Below are 22,496 nucleotides of genomic sequence, written 5' to 3'. Positions count from 1 at the left end.
GATCATTACAAGAGAAAATAATGGAAAAATTAGCAAACATTTATCTATGGAGTGGTGAGTTTGAATGCTAAATTTTCACACAATTCTTGAAACAGGTGCTACATGGATGGAGCACAATTTTAACTAAGTAGATGGGTTTTGAAAGAATTAAAATCTTATCTTGTATCTTTTTATAAGAAATGGAGTTAGTTGATTGAAAAAGGGGAATATGGAGGTGTACAGTGAATAAACTGCAGCATGAGGTAAAATAGGTGCCCAAACTACAGGTAGTTCTGATGAATTCTTTCTCTCCATTGATGATTTCCTGAGTATTTCCTGCATTTTGACAGAAACAAGTCAGTTACCTATGTGTAATTCTCTGTTTCTACTATGTTTAGAACAGCTTAGGAAAAATGCTTTTAAAAATGGATACTTTAATAAACATATTTTTGCAACTTATGAAACGTGTTCAAATAATTTTTTAAAATTTTCTTTTCACTTGCACTAAAATAAGCTTTGGGAAGAATTGTCACCAGGTCAGGCTCTTCTGGTTATATAAATTTTAATTCCAGTTTCAACCAACAAATCAGAATACTCCAAAATAAACAACTTTTGTGAGGTTTACTTTGCAGCTCCAAGTAAAACTGAAGATTTTACAGAGTCTCACACTCAGTCGTGGCAGTTGAGCAGACACCACAGTCGCACCGCATTGCTACAGGATACGTATAGTATGGATCAATCCCAGCTCGACACTTGGGTAGTTTCACTGTGATGTACCTGGTTTCGTTATAGGTGCAGACCTGATGGTGTGCTTCAATGTATGGAGGATCTAGGACTGGTTTCTATGAGCAAAAGCATAGAACAATATTTACAAAATAATTCCATGAACAGTAAATAGAACCATTTATTGTCTGCATGCATATATTCAAACCAAAGGGAAACAAACGGTCCTACTGTAATTATAACTGTTTAAACTACTCTGCTGGATTCAACTTCTTCACAACAAGATGTTAAAAGTTTACTGGTACACCAGATGTACATTTTCCTCTGCCAGTTAATACCAGATGAGTTACACTACTAACAGATAACGTCAATGTGATCTACACTGTGGCAGAGACTATTAGGAGCCTCCAATCTTTCTTCCTCAAACTCCTTTTTTTTTCTGTGACAATGCCCTTGTAACATCAGTGCAATGGTTGGTGTTTACTGTGGAAAGCTCAATCATAACAACCCCTTCAGGACAGATGATGTATGATCTCTATTGGCTCACAGCTGCATGAATGATTTTACTGGTTCTGTTTAAATCCCTGATTCTTGCCCATTGCCCCACTTGTCGTTCTAGCATGTTACCTATTGGATAGCATTAATTGCAATGTTTGGTCACTGGCCGTGTGTAACAGAAATGCTCTTTATAATATACTGTTTGGTAATCAGGAAGGCATAAATGTGGAACCACGTTTTGAGGGTACGGTGGTTAACTTCTGACAAGCTCCGATTCCAGAATTGGCTGCAAAGTTGCTGAAGTATTGATTCATGAATTGTGGCCCTAATTCCTACATGGCCATGTGAGGAATCCTGTGTGTTGCAAAAGTCTCATGTAAGACTGTTATTTGCTTCTGTAGCCATCCTCTTCAATTTCAAAATCGCAGTCCATCAGGAGGAGTAAATCATGATGATGAGGCAAGACTTCCAGCTGGAAACAAACCAATTCGTCCCCAGAGGCTCCCAGGGCCTGGGGAATTTGGTGTGTAGTTAAGGTTCCCTTTGTCAGGCTCATGCTTGATAATTGTCAATAAGTTCCTCAATGAGCCTACAGATCCCAGACCCCCGTACTAACAGCTGAGCTCTGGAGTAGAATTCGATTGCCAAGTAACCAAGATGTCCTCTGGAAGTAAAACTGAGAAGACCCACTGTTCCACTCTCATCAACAAATGGTAAAATGATTCCTGTGTTCAGGATGTGTTTTCATGGCCAAACCATTGAGTCTTTGTGGCCAGTTCTTTGTTCAAGATGATGGATGTTGAGACAGTCCTCATCCCTCCGTTGCTGTTGTCAAATCTGGCGACCGGCTGGTCATTGTGCTGCTGTGGACCTGATATATGACAACGTCTCAGATGAAGTCTACATCACAACTGGTAAGGCTGTCATACCAACTTTCTGGACAGTTCATCTAATGTTTGTTTCCCCGCATCTAGACTGTTTCACAAGTAAATCTCATGAGGCAAAGTCAAAAACTTTGTATTCTTGGGGGCATTCTTGTAAGTTCCTTCTTGTCCAGTAGAAAAACTAAATTTTTTGTGATCCACTTTAATGATCACTTTCAGATCAAGGCTTCAGCAAAAGAAATGTAGTGAGGCAATGAATGGATTCCTTAAATTTGTACTTGTTATTTTAATAAAAAAAGGATTTCAGCTGTAAACGTTCTCAAACTTCACACATTCTCTGATCATGTTCAATTGTTTTCCATTGATCAATGTATCATCCAGGTGGCATATGACTCCACAAAGGTCTTGCATTGATGCCTGCTCTTGCTCATTGGAAACGTCCCTGGTGCAGATGCAAATCCAAATGGTAATCAATTGAAACAATATCTTCCAAAATGTTTTATAAATGTGATAAGCATTCCTGACTGCTCATCCAATAGCACTAACCAAAATCTACTACTTGCTTCCCGTTTTGTGAAAACTCTGTTCTTGGATATTTTGACTGGGCTGTCATCAACTGTGGACATCGGATGAATATCTGTTTAGTTGATTTAGACAAACACAAATATAAACTGTACCACTAGGCTTAGGTGTGGATAACCCACTCGAGTACCACTCTGTTAGTTCTGGGCCCAGGAAAATAACTCCAGTTTGTGTCACCTCTATAAGTTGGTTCTCAGCTGGTTTCATGAAGCAATGTGGTATCTTCCTGGATGTATGAAGGATTTATCATCCTCCATCAGTGTGACATTGTATTTGGTTTTAAATTGTCCAAACCCTTTATTCAATTCATTTTCAAAGCAATTTTTTTTTAGATTCAGTTGCTTAACTTCATCCACCTTTTTGAATGAAATTGAGGTTGATATGTAGCCTTCCATGCAGAAGAAAGAATTCTTGGTTGTGCAATACAGCTAAGTTTTTGAGCAACTTTTAAATTGAAGAGTTGCTTGTAACATATATTTAAAACTAGATTCAATGCCTCTTGAAACATACAGCCAACAGAAACTCAGCTTTAAGCAATGTTTATCAATCAAGAGTCACTAATTAAACTATTTTGTGTCTATGTTGGAATTCATAGCCTGCATAAATATTTGCAAATCAAAATCAAATCATTTTCCCCTAGAAAATATTGGGTTAATCTTTGATTAATGACTGACTGTTTTACCTCATTTATCTTGTTGTATGGAAACTTGTCTGGTATTTTACTTTTGTGGTTGTATCCTGCTTCAGCACATTATCTGAAAGTTACCTATTCCCTTATAACAGCATTTGGTATTTAAGGAAGGGCACTGCTCATTTGTAAGCTTTCTTTGCTCTACAGGGTTGGCAAGAGTTTTTAATGTCTGGTGTCTGTCCCACCTGCTTTATTGGCTAGATAACAAAGTGTGGAGCTGAGTGAACACAGCAGGCCAAGCTGCACCTCAGGAGCACAAAAGCTGACGTTTCGGACCTAGACCCTTCTTCAGAGGGGGATGGGGAGAGGGTTCTGGAATAAATAGGGAGAGAGGGGGAGGCGGACCGAAGATGGAGAGAAAAGAAGATAGGTAGAGAGGAGAGTATAGGTGGGGAGGTAGGGAGGGGATAGGTCAGTCCAGGGAAGACGGACAGGTCAAGGAGGTGGGATAAGATTAGTAGGTAGGAGTTGGAGGTGCGGCTTGGGGTGGGAGGAAGGGATGGGTGAGAGGAAGAACAGGTTAGGGAGGCAGAGACAGGCTGGGCTGGTTTTGGGATGCAGTGGGGGGATGGGACAAACTGGGCTGGTTGTGGGATGCAGTGGGGGAAGGGGAGATTTTGAAGCTGGTGAAGTCCACATTGATACCATTGGGCTGCAGGGTTCCCAAGTGGAATATGAGTTGCTGTTCCTGCAACCTTCAGGTGGCATCATTGTGGCACTGCAGGAGGCCCATGATGGACATGTCATCTAAAGAATGGGAGGGTGAGTTAAAATGGTTTGCGACTGGGAGGTACAGTTGTTTATTGCGAACCGAGTGGAGGTGTTCTGCAAAGCGGTCCCCAAGCCTCCGCTTGGTTTCCCCAATGTATAGGAAGCCATACCGGGTACAATGGATACAGTATACCACATTGGCGGATGTGCAGGTGAACCTCTGCTTAATATGGAAAGTCATCTTGGGGCCTGGAATAGGGGTGAGGGAGGAGGTGTGGGGGCAAGTGTAGCATTTCCTGCGGTTGCAGGGGAAGGTGCCGGGTGTGGTGGGGTTGGAGGGCAGTGTGGAGTGAACAAGGGAGTCACGGAGAGAGTGGTCTGTCCGGAAGGCAGACAAGGGTGGGGATGGAAAAATGTCTTGGGTGGTGGGGTCGGATTGTAGATGGCGGAAGTGTCGGACTGATCTGTTGTACTTTTTGTGGCTTTGTACTTTTAAGAAACAAATAGATCCCATATTTCACTTGCGCATTGGTTTCACCTTATTATCTTAGGATTGATCTGCTTTAGTTCCAGACCCTACTTCATTCACCTTCTGGTTTTTGCTAGAGCTGGGTAGTCTGTGGACAGTAGTAACTCTGAAATGCTTGCCAGCAATGCCAACAACAATCCAGTCTCTTATGACTGTAAGTCGCTATAATTGCATCTCTCCACTCGCCTTTACAGATAGTTGATAAACCCAAACATGGATTTTGCATGGCTTTTGCACCTTTTTAAAATTTAATTTTGCACTTTAAAGAATTTTATTAATTCTGAGGTCAAAATAATTGTCTGAGACTTTTGGGACCTCTTCAAATTTGTCTGATATTCCATTTACCCCTTGCCAAGCAATAATAGTCTCTGCTATACACCCAGTTGTGTACAAAATTACATTTACTCTTTCGGCTTCGGTCTTTAAAGTTATGCTTAGAAGCTGTTCCATAGAAGAATTGTTTTCTCCAGGATGTTCAATTTTGTGATCCATTTGGCCTATTTCTGAAATTGAATCTTTAACAGTATTGTTTCTGACGTCACAGCTTCCTGATGTGAATTGTAGTAAAGTTCTCTGGTTTGCTGCTGTACTGAATAGTTTTCCCAGTATTTATGGCTGTGATGAAGGCTTGTCTCCCCTTTTGCAGATGTCATGGAAGTTTCCCCATACTTTGAAGCCTTACTATGGCTCACACTTCATTCTCCTTGCTTCCTGAAGAAAAATTCTCTATCAGACCAGAAGGGTTACTGCTTTAAATCTCACAATATTTAGCCTGCTTTAAAATGCCTGAGTAGAGATTCCTCCAATAGCTTTCTCTCTTGCGCCTTTATTTTTCACCCAGCCCTACATCATGGTATCCACAGGCTATTCAGTTAATTAATTGAATTTTTTTACTGATATTTTGGCCTGACTTACTGTACCTTCTTATTTGCTCTTTTTCTTGCCCTTCAGTAATGTACCTTCCTTCAGTAATGGGAACAAAAACATGATTTTCCCTTCCCTGGAGTGGTGAGAAGCTGAAATAAATAGGTTAAGTTGGCACTAGCTTGACACACAGCCCCTTTCTTACCACCTCACTAAGTTTTGGGCAGATATGTCCACTGGAACTTTTTCAACCCATTACCAATTGAGGCCCTCAAGTAGTCAATCTGTACACAACTGTACACAATACACTGGCAAGGTCTCACATAAATGCTGTTCAACCATAGCACGCCTGCCTTCCTCTGGTACTGTGCACCTCATAACAATGATTAACATATCTAGCAGTCAGGAAGGCAAATGATGTGTTTGCCTGTTAACTTTCTGCACAAGAATAACCAATTCCCTCTGCACACTAATATTCACTAGTGTCTCTAAATTATAAGTTTCTTTTAGCAGTTAATGGTCTTTTAGGAGATTATTTTTGTTTGTTCTGATTAGGAAAGCATCAGTGTTGCTTGGTTGAACTAAGTGGGTTTTTATTAATCACTGGTGAGCTGGGCAATATTAAACTATGCTGCAAACAATGATAACAATTGTGACACATTAGAGAACATATGTTGACAGCTGTAATAATATCACTAGTGACCGATTGCAGAAAAACTCATTTAAAATGTCATTGCAGCATTTGTGAAAACTACCTCGCATCTATTTTCATAGGGCTTGAATGATCTCTGGCACCATTGATGTAGATTTAAATGTTAAATGTTCAGTGATATAATTTTAATATTTTAAAAAGCTTCCTATCTCTCAATTTTAGCAAATGCTATTTCACATCAAGGATAGTACAGAAAAAAGCTCACATCTTTATTCAGTTTTACTTGGGTCTCCAGCAGAATACAGCAAATAGAATTCATGAGAAAAATGTCACAATCAGGATCCCTCGCTCACCTCCCAGGTTTCACATCGTCCCCAGCAAGCATCTGTGCTGATTCGCAATCCTTTACAGCCAGGTTTTTTGGCCAGGAATGTGAACTCTCTTACAGCACAGCCGATGAATGTCCGTAAGCTGATCTTGGAGGCTGGAAGCACATTTACATAGACAACCAGCAACTGCAGAATAAGACTCCCCCAGATTATGTGGTGATGATTCAGTCTGAAACAAGCACACATTTTGGTTTGTTAACTCTAATAATGGGAGACTTAAAAATAATTAAATATGGTATCACACAGCACACTCATGCACAGCAATTGATTGATATCCTTTTAGGTCATAAACAACTTCATGTTTTATACAGTTCTCAATTTTGAGAGAAACAAGATGAATACACAATATTACTGGAAGATTATTGTGGAGTCGGAACCCTAATTCTTGCTGTTCAAGGTACAGCACATATAGCATTGAACAGTACTGCACAGTATTTTTACTCTGATAATCACGCATTACAGCAGTGGGCAATCCTCCCGGAATTCACATGCGATGTGTAGACCTGAGGATGCAGTGATGTTTTTCATATGGAAAATTAGTACTCTGTACACTTTCAGTTTGTGCTCAATTGCTTCATTGTATAATTTTCTTATTGTTCAATAAATAGCATAATGGTAATATTGCTGGACTTATCCTATAGAACCCCAAGCTAATGTTCTGGGGATATGTTTGAATCTCATCGTGGTAGGTGGTTATATTTTAAATTTAATAAATAACTGGAATGAAAGCTACTCTAATGGCGATCATGTAGCTAATGTCTATCATTGTAAAAAGACCACTAATGTTCTAAAGTTCACTAATGTCCTTTAGGGAAAGAAATCTGCCATCCTTACCTGACATGACCTGCATGTGACTCTAGACCCACATTAATGTGGCTGACTCTTCACTGGGCAATGACCACAACTCGTGCTGAATTGAAAATGGGTCTGCCACATTATGTAATTGAAGTTAAATCACTAATATTAACTTACACTAAAAAAGTACCTGAGACAAATGAATATAGCACAACTATGTTTAATTTGCACAGTTTTTTATTCCTGACTTAAAGTAATACTAGAAACAACCAACTGTCACACCAAGTCCAATGCACAAGATGATTGGTAGTACTTAACTAATACCGACACATGAAGCACTTCATCTTGCAATTTTTCCTCATGTAGCATGCATAAACTAATTGCATCTGTTGAAATTTTGTATTCTTGCATGTGTCCTGATGAGTGCAAGACAAAAAGCTTCATCAACACATCCCTCTTCCCAGCAATACAAGGTGATCATTTGCATCATCAGGATATGACCAACATCTTAATCTGGAGAGTCCTTTCAAGTGGCCCACAAAATAGTATGAAAGTGCAACTTGCGAGACAGGAGCTGAGTGCAGCTGCTAAGAGTGCTGTGAAGAGTGGTTGGTTGTGTTATCTAACGCGCGCGTGCGAGAGTGTGAGAGCATTGAAAGCTGCTTGAAAGTAGGTATGGTTTTCTCCAAAACATTATTAAAATATTGTAGTATTTTCATATTTTAAATGTTACGATTTAAGTGGAGACATGTTAATCCATATAAAGAGTCCTTTAACCAAAACAGTTTGAGAATCTCTGCTTTAAGGACTATCAACAGGTCTGGCAGCATCTGTGAAGGAAAAATCAGAGTTAATGTTTCTGGTCCAGTGACCCTTCCTCAGACCTCCTTAGCTTTTCCTGCAACTTCTGTTTTTGTTCCTGATTTACAGCAAGAGCAGTTCTTTCGGTTTTTGATCAGCATTGTTCTGGAACTTTGCTTTTTTTTCCAACGGCAGAAGGGCAACAGAGGCAGTGACCACGTGGTGGGAAGTGAACCTTCTGTAGTTACTGCCTCTGCTGTTTGATTTCTAGTATCTCTGGAGATGAGTTCATCTGAGAAAAATAAACAAACCATGAAACTCACAGCTGACCTTGGAGAAACATGTTGTGGGTGAGCTCACAGTAAGGGAGCAGCTAAGATGGAGGGTGATAGTGAGGAAAGAGAGTAGTCTGAGGCTGATACAGTTGAGAAAAGGAATAAATCAAATAGTCAGGGCAGGCAGGAACAAAGCAGAGATAGGACTGATCAATTAAACTGCATTTATTTCAATGTAAGAGGCCTAATAGGTGAGGCAGAAGAGCTGAGGACATGGTTGGGAACATGGAACTGGGATATCATAGCAATTACAGAGACATGGCTCAGGGATGGACACGACTGGAAGCTTAATGTTCCAGTGTATAGATGCTGTAGAAAGGATAGATAGGGTGGCAAGAGAGGAGGTGGGGGAGGTGGTGTTTTTGAGTCGGGATGACATTACTGCTGTGCTGAGGGAGGATATTCCTGGGAATATGTCCAGAGAAGCTATTTGGGTGGAACTGAGAAATAAAGGGAAGATCACCCTTATTGGGATTGTACTGTAGATGCCCAGTAGTCAACGGGACGTTGAGAAACAAATTTGTAAGGAGAGCTCAGTTGTCTGTAATAACAATAATAGGGTGGCTCTGGTCGGGGATCTTAATTTTCCAAACATTGACTGGGACTGTCATAGTGTTAAGGGCTTGGCTGGAGATGAATTTGTTAAGTGTGTACTAGAAAAATTTCTAATTCAGTATGTGAATGTATGTACTGGAGAAGGTGTAAAACTTGACCTACGCTCGGGAAGTAAGGCAGGGCAACTGAGTGGGGGAGAGCTTTGCAGCAAGTGACCAAAATTCTATTAGTTTTAAAATAGTGATGAAAAAAGATAGACGGGATCTAAAAGTTAAACTTCTAAATTGGAGGAAGGCCAATTTTTGACTGTATTAAAAAGTTGGTTGGGGATGGCTGTTCGCAGGTAAAGGGATGATTAGAAAATGGGAAGCCTTTGAAAATGAGATGGCAAGAGTCCAGAGACACAATGTTTCTGTTAGGGTGAAGGGCAAAGCAAAGAGGGGTAGGGAATGTTGGATGACTAGAGAAATTTAGGTTTTGGTCAAGAAAAAGAAGGGAGCTTATGTCAGGTATAGACAGCAGAGTTCGAGTGAATCCCTAGAAGAGTATAAAGGCAGCAGGAGTATACTTAAGAGGAAAAGCAGGAGGGCAAAAAGGGGACATGAGATAGCTTTGGCAAATAGAGTAAAGGAGAATCCAAAGGGATTCTACAAATACATTGAGAACAAATGGGTAATGAGGGAGAGAACGGGGCCCCTTAAAGATCAGTAATGCCAAATACATGTGCAACTGCGATAGATGGTGGAGATACTAAAAAAGTATTTTGTATCAGTATTTACTGTGGACAAGGATATGGAAGATATAGAATGTGGGGAAATAAAAAGCAACATCTTGAGAAATCTCCATATTACAGAGGAGGTGGTACTAGCTATCTTAAAATGCACGAAGGGTGGTAAAGCCAACATCGCTTTGTATATGGGAAATCATGTTTCCCTAACTTGACTGATTTTTTTTTTGAAGAAGTGACAAACAAGATTGAGGGCAGAACAGTGGATGTGATCTATGTAGATTTCAGTAAGGTTCATAAGGTTCCTCATGGTAGACTCATTAGAAGTTTAGATCACATGGAATAGAGGGAGAACTAGCTATTTGGATACAGAACTGGTTTGAAGGTAGAAGACAGAGGGTGGTGATAGACGGCTGTTTTTCAGATTGGAGGCCTGTGACCAGCGGTATGCCACAATGATCAGTGCTGGGTCCATTGTTTTTTGTCATTTTATATAAATGATTTGAATGTGAACATAGGAGGTATGGCGAGTACGTTTGCAGATGACATTAAAATTGGAGATGTAGTGAACAGCAAAAAAGGTTACTGTGGAGTAATGGGATCTTGTTTACTTGGGCTGAGGAGTGGCAGATGGAGTTTAACTTAGATAAATGTGAGATGTTGCATTTTGGAGAGGCAAATGAGGGCAGGATGCATATGCTTAACGGTAAGGTCCTGGGGAGTGTTGCTGAGCAAAGAGATCTTGGACTGCAGGTTCATAATTCCTTGCAAGTGGAGTCGCAGGTAGACAGGATAACGCAGGAGGTGTTGGGTATGCATGCCTCTATTGGTCAGCGCATTGAGTATAGGAGTTGGGATCTCAACATGGAGATTGTACATGACATTGATTCAACCACTTTTGGAGTATTACATGCAATTTAGGTGTCCTTCCTGTCGGAAGCATGTTGTTAACCGTGAAAGGGCTCAGAAAAGATTTATGAAGATATTGCCAGGGATTCAAAGTTTGAACAATGAGGTGAAGCTGAATAGGCTGGATCCTTTTTTTTCCCCCTTTGGAACATCGGAGCTGAGGGGTGACCTTATAAAGGTTTCACAAAATCATCAAGCAATGGATAGCGTAAATAGACAAGTTCTTTTTCCTGGGTTGGGGGGGTGTGGGTGGTCCAAAACTAGAGGGCATAGGTTTAAGGTGAGAGGGAAAAGAGTCCGAAGGGATCTAAGGGGTAACTATTTCATGTAGAGGTTGATGTGTGTGGGGAATGAGCTGCCAAAGGAAGGGGTGGAGGCTGGTACAATGACAATATTTAAAAGGCACTTGAATGGATTTGTGAATAGGAAGAGTTGTAAAGGATATGGGCCAAATGCTGACAAATGGGACTAGATTTATATCATATATCTGGTCAGCATAGATGAGTTGGTCTGAAGGGTCTGTTTCCATGCTGTATATCTCTGACTCTATAATCGTCAGGTCATACCCGGAGATCCCAGATAGATGTGACAGTGGAGGAATTAGTTGTTTTGGTGGGCAGGAGGAAAAACATCATGGACCTACAGTGTGCTATTAGACCTTTGAGGATTACCCTCAGAAGGAAGTAGGATCGGTTAAGTCCAGAATCTGGATTTCAGGGCCAGGCAGCATTGCTCAAGAGGTTTGATAACCTCAAACAAGTGGCCAATCTTCACATGATAACTCTTGCCCACTAGACAACAACCTACTTGGTGGAAACTGAGTTCAGTTAATAAAATCCAGAAGATAAGCTAGTCTCCATAATGGTGACAATTAAGCTAGCAATAATTGTCATGGAAGTCTATCCAGATCACTAATGTCCTTTAGGGAAGGAATTCTGCCATCCTTACCCAGTCTGGCCTACATGTGGCACATCACCACAGCAATGTAGATGATTCCAGTCTGCCATAGAGTCATACAGCTCATAAACATACCCTTTGGTCCAATTCATCCAAGCTAAACCAGTTTCCCAAACTAAATTAGTCCCATTTGCTTGCATTTGTGCTATATCCCTCTAAATCTTTCCTATTCGTGTACCTGTCTTTTGAATATTGTGATTGTACCTGCATCTACCATTTCCTCTGGCAGTTCTTCCACATATGAACTAACCTTTGTGTGAAAATGTTGCCCTTTGAGTCCCTTTTTAAATCTTTCTCCTCTCACCTTAAAAATATGCCCCCTAGTTTTGAGCTCTCCCATCTTCGGGGAAAAGACCTTTACGATTCATCTTTATCTATGCCCCTCGTGATTTCATAAACCTCAATAAGGTCACCCCTCAACCTCCTATGCTCCAGTGGAAAAGAGAAAGTCCAAGCCTATCCAGCCTCTCCTTATAACTCAAATCCTCCAGTCCCAGTAACATCCTGGAACGATGGTTAACTCTTGTCGTGTGGCTGGCCAAGAAACTCTCCTTGTGTTACAACCTGCCATCAGTGCATTAGAATGATGTATAAGTTGTTACTCCATGTGTTTTGCGTTTATTATGAATCGTCTTTCTTGACTGTCAAATCCTAAAGTGGAGCTTGAATCTGGAATCCCTTGGCTGAGCAAACACCTTAGTTCCAAGTCAATTAAGAACATGTGACAAATGCTAACCATGGGAGGGATGCTATGAAAGAATTTTTTAAATTCTGCATGTGGTGAGTCACTGGACACAGTGGATTACAAGCAAGCTGGAATGGAGCAATAGTTAATTTGTCAATTCAGTAGAGGGCGAGGTTAGTATGTAACTGTAGTAAATTATTAGGAAGGCAAATTGAATGTTGTTGTTTATTGCAAGGGGAACAGAATGTAAAAGTAATGAAGATTGACTGCAACTTTGTAGGGATTTGATGAGGCCACGTGGAATACTGTGTACAGTTTTGCCTCCTTACTCGGCTGGGGGAATATAATTGCTTTAATAACAGTTCAGAGAAGACTGTCACTTGACTCATACCTGGTATCAAAGGTTTATCTAATAAAGAAAGAACAGGTTGGAGTTTAGAAGAATGAGTCAATCATATTGAGACATATAAGGTCAAGTGTGGATTGGATGAGTTGAATATCTAGAGTATATTTCTTTATATAGAGTAAACTAAAACTTGAGAATATAGTTTAAAACTGAGTTTAAGGCAAAGATGGGGGGGGTTTTGTCTCTAAGAGCTGCTTATACGTTTCCCCCAGAAGCTAATAGGGATTAGGCCTTTAAATGTAATCAGGGTTGACAGAGTGTTGACTGACAAGGGAATCAATTTATGAAGCCAGGAAAGTCAAGCTGAGACTACAACCAGATCAGGTATGATTTTTATCAAATGGTGGAGCATATCAAAGGGCCAAATGACTGAATTTTGCTTCCAAGTTTTATGTTCCTATATTAATACAGAGGACTCGGGTGAAGATCTGAAAGGAACAGCATAGTGTAAGGCATTGACTGGGCTTTCACACAGAGAAGTTGGATCCATTGGCTAACTCAATAGCCTCCTATTTAGTGTCAAAGAGCATGGAGCCAGGTTTGAGTTGGTAACAAGTCAGTAAACAGACTTTATCCTGTCAACAATCTCTGCTCCATTTATCTTGTTGCTGACCCAGATGCATGGTTACTGCTTCTCCATATCTCTAGTAGTCTCTATGGACACAGCCACATACTTCACTGCTATCCTTGTAAAGATAGGACAATGATCTCTCTGATCAATTCATCAAAACACCCCCAAGAACACTTCCTTTCAGCCACATCCTAATGAAGGAAGTTCCATAAGGTTTACTTACCTGCAGCCAAGGGGGTCTGGCTCTTTAAGAAGTTGTTCTGTATTCTTTTCCACCTTATTGCTTCAAGCTTTATGTTTTGCATTTATGGCCAATTTAGGCTCTGCCAAAACTGGACATGCCCAATTTTGATAACCTGGCATCATATCAACCAGTTGGGCTGTGTGGCATCAGGTATAGCGTTATATCAGTATGTGAGGTACACACAAGAGATCCATCTGCTTCTAGACCTATCAATGCTGGAGCAAAGATGCCAATGATGCTGTCTGCCGGAACAGAGCTTGTGAATTTAATAGCTGCCATCTTTTGAATGAGGGGAAAAAAAACAAGCACTCTCAGACAGATATAACAGGTCCCAAAGCAATTTCGAGGAAGAAAAGAAGAGGTCTCCCCATTGTTTGGCCAGTACTTGACCTTTAGCAATGAAATTGGTTCAGGGTATCATGTCAGTATTACACTGATAAGATTTTGCTATGCACTGTGTGCTATCATGTTTCCTACATTACAACAGTGACCACAATTCCAAAGTTCTCTGTCGTCACTATGAGATAGCCTGAGGTCATGCACAAGGCTATCCAAATACAGACATTCTTTTAGTACCTTAGCAAGTTTTACTGTGGTTAGCCCCAAAAAATAAGGCAGTTTGTTTTGCTCATTCTTATCCTTGCACTTGTACACTTCATTGAGTCATTTGACCGTTACTTGGATTAGAACCTCAAACTGATTGATTGGGAAATCCTTTTCCCTGGGGATGCCCAGTCGTGGTCTGGTGCCCCGGCTGAACAGGAGACACAAAAATCAGATACTCTGCTCTGTACTGGTCAGCTTTACACTGGCCAGTGAATCTGACAACAAGGGCAGAACTTACCCAGTTAACGTTGCACCCCAGGGAGTGTTATTGAACAGAGTGGGGGGGGGGAGCTGCTGTTCAGGTATATAGTCCCTTGAAAGTGGCATCACAGGTAGACAGGGTGGTGAAGGTGGTGTTTGGCATGCTTGCCTTCATTGGTCAGAGAAATGTGTATAGGAGTTGTGACATCATGTTGCGACTATGTATGAGTTGGGAGGTCAAGATGCTGAGGCCACTTTTAGAGTATTACATACAGCTCTGGTTACTGTGGGAAAGATATTATTAAATTGGAAAGGGAGCAGACCAGATTTACAATAAGGTTACTGGGGCTGGAGGGTTTGAATTGTAAGGAGAGGCTGGATAAGCTGGATCTTTATTCCCTGGAGTGTAGGAGGTTGAGGTGTGATATTTTATAGAGGTTTATAAAGTCATGAGGGGAATAGATAAGGTCCTTTCCCTAGGGTAGGGGAACTCAAAATTATAGGGCATAATTTTAATGTGAAAGGAGAAAAATTTAGAAGGGACCTGAGGGGCAACCTCTTCACACAGAGGGTAGTTCTATATGTGGAATGAACGGCCATGGGAAGTGACAGTTGCAGCTATAGTTACAACATTTAAAAGACTTTTGGACAGGTGCGAGAATAAGAAAGGTTTAGGGGGATATGGGCCAAATGTAGGCAAATGGGACTAGTTTAGTTTGAGAAACCTGGTCGGCATGGATGAGTTGGACCAAAAGGTCTGTTTCCATGCTGTATGGCACAGACCACAGGGCATGTGAAAGTATTATTTTACAAGCAAAACTGTGAGAAATGTGACTGTGCACAACCAATTTGTAAACGTTGTTTTAATGTTACAGCTTTCAAAGAAAACATCTTTCTTTTACTCCATTTAAAAGTCTTAAGTGATTTAGGATATTTTACATCAAAATAAACATTGGTGACGATCATCTTTTTGACTTTGAAAGGTCAACTTCAAAACTAATAGATAACAGCATTTTTATGAGACAACTTAGCAATGGTTACAATGCACTCAGGATGAGCACTGTAATTGTGCTGAATACATGATATTTGACATGTTTCCTGAAGGAAGTAGTATTGCATGGCTTTGGTTTCACACCAGCTAACACCATTACTGTAGCTCATGGCCTTTGAAGCTTAAACCTTAAAAGCAAATCAGTGGGTCCAATGAATCCTCTTTAAATGTTAAGCTTATATCAGGGAAAACAAGTAGGTCTTCCACAGCATTAAGATTGGTGACTGCTCAGCAGAGTTCGGCGTACACGTATACAAACTGTCTTCACTTCAAGCACAACATAATCAGTTAGCATAACTCTATGCCATTTACTTATCTTTCTGAAAAAATAGTAATCTGATCATACCAGTACCAAATGAGAGGCTGCGCTATTAGGTATCACTTGGCCACTGTAGAAGTTTTTAAAAAACGACGTTAAATTATGTTGATTTTACTTTTAAAATGTCAAAATATCCCAAACCAGGGAGAGTATGTCACTCACCTGTGACTCCACATCTTTTGATCTATAGCTGTTTTTCCTTTTCTTCAAAGAGTTGGGACTCTTCAAATTATTTTTGAGTTTATGATATACAAAAGCTTCACCTTTTAACATTCACTCAAACAAACACTAACGACAGAAGGATCTTTCATCTACGCGTTAATGAACATTATCAGCACTCTGATATGATGTGTCTAGTTGCCGGTTCCTAAGTGCTCTTTGGTTTTTGAAATATATGGAGAAAGCAAGTGTCAATCACCATTGGCGTCTAACAGTTCCTCCCTCTCGCTGGTCTCAGGCATCAAGCTTCTCATATCAACGGATACCTGACCTACGATGTTACATCCAAAGACAAAATTGGGAAGGTAATGCCTCAGAAAGCATAAGGGACATTTAACTCCTTACTGTGGTGCTCAGTGTTTTTCGAAGTATTGTTTTAGAGCAAACAAAGCAGGTACCAAGTAAATTATTAAAACGTTGAACACAATTCAAATATTGTCTTTGCCTAATGCTAGGCTTGTAATCTGTAATAGTAGCTCTGAGCTAATAAATGGTTTGTCAGGATGCTACATTATAAAGAGAGTTCCTGCAACTTACCCATTTTTGCCCAACTAAGATCAAATAACTATAAGTGTTTCTCCTGATCTCTACAGCAAGTAAAAGTAATGCAATCAGTAAGCATCTTTGTGATGAGACAATTACTAATGCTTCGAAGGTATAGTCAAGTTAAATGAAGGGATTGAATGGACTTACTTAAGAAAGCCTACTGCCATTTTAGTGCAATTCAAATTTTGTGTTGACTTCTTTGCTAGAGAGGCAACAAATTTGGATAATGTTAAAAAATTTGCTTTTTAGATGAGAGTTGCTATCAGTACTTACTTTCATAGATAATAAGAAATTGAACTAGCAGGGGAACATGAAGCAAGTCTTCACAGTGATGAAGGGCACTGATAGTGTCGAAGAAACAGACATTGCAATACAGGGTAAGCGTAGCGCTTCAGGAACAGAATGTACTCTGGATGGGAGACTTCAAAGCCCATCACCAAGAATGGCTCAACAGTAGCACTACTGACCAAGCTTGTCCTAAAGGACATAGCATGTTGGGCTGGGACTACAGCAGGTAGCGAGGGAAAACATTAATCAGCTTCAAGTAAGGGTAAAGGTTAAGGAAAGTGTTTTATGTCTCTCACTGTGAAGGATGTATGGAAGAGCAAAATAAATTAATCCTTCAAAAGAATTTTGACAATAAACAGGTATAACAAGATTTTGAGTTGCCTATATTTCTGCTGTTTGCTTGACCCCAAGTGGCAGCCCATTGAGCCCTAGACAAAAATGTATGTTGTTGTGTAAATGCATGATTCTTGTAGCAATTGGTAGGAAAACCCTTTACTTTGCCATTGATTCTGGAATAGTATTCTCTGAATGACATTGAATGTTACATTAGATTGGAAAAGAACTGTGGGTATGTGCGCGCTAGATGTTTCAAGACGGCAGTTCACCATCATCATCACAAACACAATTATTTTCAAGGTCTTTCTACTGAAGTTAAATGGGTGTCCATTCAGTTATCAGACCCTCCTGGTGCCTCAAATGTATGCAAATTAGTCTTATACAAGTATGAAATGCCTGGTGTTTGTTTGCTCGATACAGTGAAACTCCAATGTTTGTTGTTTCTTGACATGCTTCTGTACAGAACCAAATTGTGCTCATGATGATATGTATAGAAAGATATTTTTGTGACTAAAATATATTTTTAAATAAAGGTGACTCTTGATCCACAGCAATGCATGTATTGGGTTACTTACTGTGAAACTTGCTTAGTTGAAGCTAAAGGCAAGGACAGTTTAGAATCTGAAGGGTGAGACTAATTCCGATAGCAATAATTGTGAGAGATACGAACCATGTTATCTCTGCACACTGAGAAAACTAAAAGTTGTAGCCAAGTAAGAGCAATAAAGCTGTTTAAAAAATGTCAACCATTGATACGGAAAAAACACCATTCAATAAAAGCAAATAAAAATATGAAAACCATATGTAAAAATATGTCAGCTGCTGAGCATATGCAGTAGTTGCATTTCTATTCTTTCTGTAAGTTCTGCAATAGTTTAGTTTAAAACCAAAAGATTGATGTACTAAAAATAAAAACATATCTGCCCCATTTCATCTGGTTCAATTTATGCATTAATGGAACCAACCCAAATAATAGATTATGTTAGTCTTTGTTGTATTAATTCTATTGTAATTACTAATCACAGACATTGATACATAATTGAATCACAACATATCTGATTGCGAGATGATAATGTATTGTCTCACAGAAGGTATAACAGTATGGAACATGATCATATCATCATTGTATCATAATACATGACCGACCCATATAAAAGTCTCGTATTCTGCCTTAACATCCTATAAAAAACGTGCTGCAGTATTGTAACCTATTAACTTAATATTAACCTAGATCGTTGTGAATCTGAGAAATGTAGTGTTTGCATGCAATGGCTAACTGTACTAAAAGTCTATTGGATTCTTCAATTCTATAATATCTCCACCGAGTTTTGTATATTGCTGAAGATAATGTAAGCTTTGCCACAGCAGATGAGAATACACTGATAGAGGCAGAATTATCTTATGGTTAACAACAGTGATCATACATAAAGAAAACTCCAATGTCTTGTTGTTGGATATTTGGAAACCTAATTGAAGGCCAATCAGCCAACAGCTTTGGACATGAGAGAACTTGGACAATAAGCAGGCAAAACAGATTTGTAGGTAAGGCAATGACCATCAAGAAAGCAGTGTTAATTTATTTTTGAACAGAATGTGAGTTCTTTGAAGATACAAGAATTTCCCAGGTTGCCTGATTTTTTTTTTTACAAAGGCTGAAGTTACAAATTCAATTAAAATGAAAAGCTACAGACCTGTACAGATGATTTTCTCTCTCTTTAAAAAAGGAGGAATGCTGATCCAATTTTTTTGAAAAGGCTGTTTTGAATACAACCACTTAACTATGTGTAGAACAGAATTCAGTAATATCCTTTGTTGAAGCTTTGAGCAAAAATCCCCAACATCTAAAATATTGGACATTTCTAACATGTAAAACACTGGACAAAGTCCTGAGCTCAGGCTGCCACAGGCACACACCAAATCAGAATGATCTCAGTGTGGGATTGTTGTTCAGATTGTAGTTCCAACTTATCCCTCCACTCTTAGAGAACAATCAACCAAACCAAATACTCTAAACCGAAACTAACTCTTACACCTTGGCATACCTAGCACTGACAGTACAGAGTTTACAGAGACACTGGACATTCAATTTCAATCAAGATCCATTTACACATACTCTAACTATCAGGAAACTTATTGACTTCAAAAGGAAAACCCAGAAATGAGACAGACAACATAGGTTTGAGGGGAGATGACGGGCCACATAGTCTGTATCAGCCAGCCCTGATCTGACCTGAGGGGAGAGACATTTCGACAACAAGCTCCTTTGCAAACAGATTCCCCACAGACTTCCAGCCCCAACAAGCAGCATCTGAACCAAGAACCACAGAGGCCAAACACGGAAGCTGAATCAGGAAGGCAAAGGTTTTATCAGAACAAGGGGCATCTGAGAGGGTGTTAGCCAACCAAGTGCGATCCAAACAGGAGCTTCCAGACACAAGCCTGTTCTGAACCAAGAGAACCGACAGCAAGAACCTCAGCAACCGGGTACTCTTTAAAACTGTGTTTTCCTCAGCGGTGAGCTTAAACCCCCAAGTCCCCAAAGTTTCCAACCTAAGTGGCAGGAGGGGAATGAGGGTGGTGGGCAGGAAGCCTGATTAAAGTTTCTGTGATTAAAACTGCTGTTGAAGTTGTAACAGCGCTGCATCAGTGTTTATTTAATGGTGTATTTAGTAACATTCCTCTGTATACATGATTGTGTTAATTTTCATGTTTTTTGCATTTACTTTATTTCTTACATTGTACTTACCTTTTTGATTTAAATAAACGCAGAGATTATTTTGCCCTGAAACACCTACTTACTGCCTTCTTCGTTTCACATTTCTTAATCCAATGTCTGGAACCAAGGATCTGAAGCTGATTCAAACCACCTAAAATCAGCAAATCACTGATTGCAAACCTGAAGCAGATGCCTTACTGGAAAAATAAGTGGCACAAACAAAGTACATAATTCCATTTTACAGAGAAACATATCAGCCATCATATCGAATGGTAGAACAGACTATATGGGCCAAATGGCCTAATTCTGCTCCTGTATCTTATGGACTTATCAAGTGATATCCTGAAAAAAGAGCTCTTTGAATTCTTGCTGATCATCAACAAAGGGAATATCACCGAATTAATACATCCATTTTTTCCAAGCACAATTAAAAAGACTCAGAAAAAATGTGGAAAGTTCTCGAAGTTCAGGCTGAAGTAAAAGTTAGCTTCAGGATTAATAGATGCCAACTTATGTCATGCAGACAAAAAAAACAGGAGTTTTTGACAAGTTTGTCAGAAAATGCCAAAGTTTTTTTTCATTCAATCACAGGATAAGGGCATCACTGGCTAGTCCAGCATTTATTAGCTATCCCCAATTGCCTAGAGGGTAGTTAAGAGTCAAGCACATTGCCGTGAGTCTGGAGTCACATGTAGGCCAGACCAGGTAAGGATTTCCTTCCATAAAGGGCGTTAGTGAACCAGATGGATTTTTTCCAACAATTGGCAATGGATTTGTGGTCATCATTAAACTCTCAATTCCAGATATTCTTATTAAATTCAAAATCCACAATCTGTCATGGTGGGATTCAAACCCAAGTCCCCAAACTAGTACCTGGGTATGTAGATTAACAATCCAGCAATAATACCACTAGGCCATTGCCTCCCCTTGATGCAAAGCTTATCAAGGGAGTCATTGCCTCTACATCAATTAAAGCCTTCAAGAATGATCTTTGGACAAGGAAAGGACAATATCACTGACACATTACTTGTGGATAGACACAAATATGACGGCAAAATGGCTGACCAACAATAATTGCATACTGTTGATCGAGCCAAGGATAATGCTGTGGTCAGCAAGGTGCATTAAAACCAACAAGATCTGTAACAAGTGCAGTTTTTTGCACTTATGCCATAGCTGTCTATTTTATCTGTAAACTATGTTGTACAAGTAGACATTCAACATGCATGTGCACAAAATCTGGTTACAAATACCAAGCCAGATCACAGAACAAATCACAGGTAACCAATAAGATGGCACATCATAACAGCACTTACACAGCAATAGGAAAGATGTAAAAGCCCAACCACATCAGTGAGATTCAGAGTCAACCAAGTGAGAGGCAAATTTCATTGAAACCAGACATTTGATATCTTGTTTAAAAATATTCATTCACAGACGTGAGCATCGCCCGGCCACCATTTATTACCCATCCCTAATTGTTCAGAGGTCAGTACATTGCTGTGCATCTGGAATCACATGTAGGCCAGACCAGGTAAAGATGGCAGATCTCCTTCCCTAAAGGACATTAGTGAACCGGCGAGTCTTTGTTGACAATTGGCAATGATTTCATGATCATCATTCGAGTCTCAATTCCGGATTCATACTGAATTCAAATTCCATCATCTGCCATGTTGGGATTCAATCTCAGAACCCAAGACCATTACCTGTATCTCTAGATTAATAGTCCAGTGATGACACCACTATCATATTTTCTGAAATAACAAACATCACATACTAAAAGCTAAAAGTGGCACACGAGCTAGTGCCAATATCTTACCACAACATATCCTGAAAGACATATAACTCGGCAAGTGGAGCTCCATTAGACCACACATAAGAGACCGGCGCACAGTGTATGCTAGATCACTATAATAACCATGATCTTTAAGTATCAAGCAATAAAGCAAGGTTTTCACATTGAATTGTGTCATTTTCAACAACATCAATGGAGAAGCAATTAGCATCCCCTGAATACCCTATGGTCAGAAGGCAAGTGCAAATAATTTTGTTCAACTTATTATTTAACCTTTCAGATACATGGGACATTTTCTCGAAGAGATGCACAACAGATGAGTAGCTGGAGAATCACCAAAACAGCACACTGAACAGATAGTGTGAGTTGGTAGTACAAATACTTGGATACCAGCAAAGGTTTCTAAAGTATATAACCAACCCTGATCATACAAAGTCATTACTGATCATGGTGCCACATTGTGAAGCAACAGAAGCCAGTTCAGACCAATGTACAGCAGACCATGAGAAGAGAGAAGAGGAAGACTTTAGTTGTAATTGTGTGGTAATGTTGAGCGATAGCAACCAGCAACATTATACCCAAGTTTTCAAAAAGTGCAACAGAGATAATGTGAATACAATGACCAAGCCAAGACAAGTTGTCAAACTTCCAAAGTGTTACATTTAATTTTGAAAAGTTAGTCTTGCAAATTCTGCTTTACTTCTTCATACAATTACTGAACTGACAACAAGTGCCTATGTGCAACCATGTACATCTCTTGGTAAAAGGTTTTACCTTTATAAACTAAACTTTTACCTTTATAAACTAAACTACTCTTTCTCATGTTCAGTATACTGGTCTAGCTTTAAAAGAAATGCTCATGATTTCCTCACTGCACCATAACCTGCACCCTGCTCACGTGGGGTCTAGGCCCAAAATGTCAGCCTTCCTGT

The 22,496-nt window shown here is 39.7% G+C and overlaps 1 protein-coding gene across 1 annotated transcript; it reads right to left on the bottom strand.

Annotated features, from left to right (window-relative positions):
- Positions 1 to 632: 632 nt before the first annotated feature.
- On the bottom strand, positions 633 to 15,860 carry gphb5 (glycoprotein hormone subunit beta 5). The gene is made up of 3 exons (XM_048538380.1): positions 15,827 to 15,860; positions 6,467 to 6,671; positions 633 to 821 (listed from the first exon to the last, which is right to left on the bottom strand). The coding sequence occupies exons 1-3, from the start codon at positions 15,838 to 15,840 to the stop codon at positions 633 to 635; spliced, it is 408 nt and encodes a 135-aa protein (XP_048394337.1). The 5' UTR covers positions 15,841 to 15,860.
- Between the last annotated feature and the right edge of the window lie 6,636 nt (positions 15,861 to 22,496).

The sequence above is a fragment of the Stegostoma tigrinum genome, chromosome 10 (assembly GCF_030684315.1).
Source record: "Stegostoma tigrinum isolate sSteTig4 chromosome 10, sSteTig4.hap1, whole genome shotgun sequence".
Lineage (NCBI taxonomy): Eukaryota > Metazoa > Chordata > Chondrichthyes > Orectolobiformes > Stegostomatidae > Stegostoma > Stegostoma tigrinum.
Note: the sequence above shows the minus strand (reverse complement) of the source record. Positions and strands in the feature narration are given on the sequence as shown.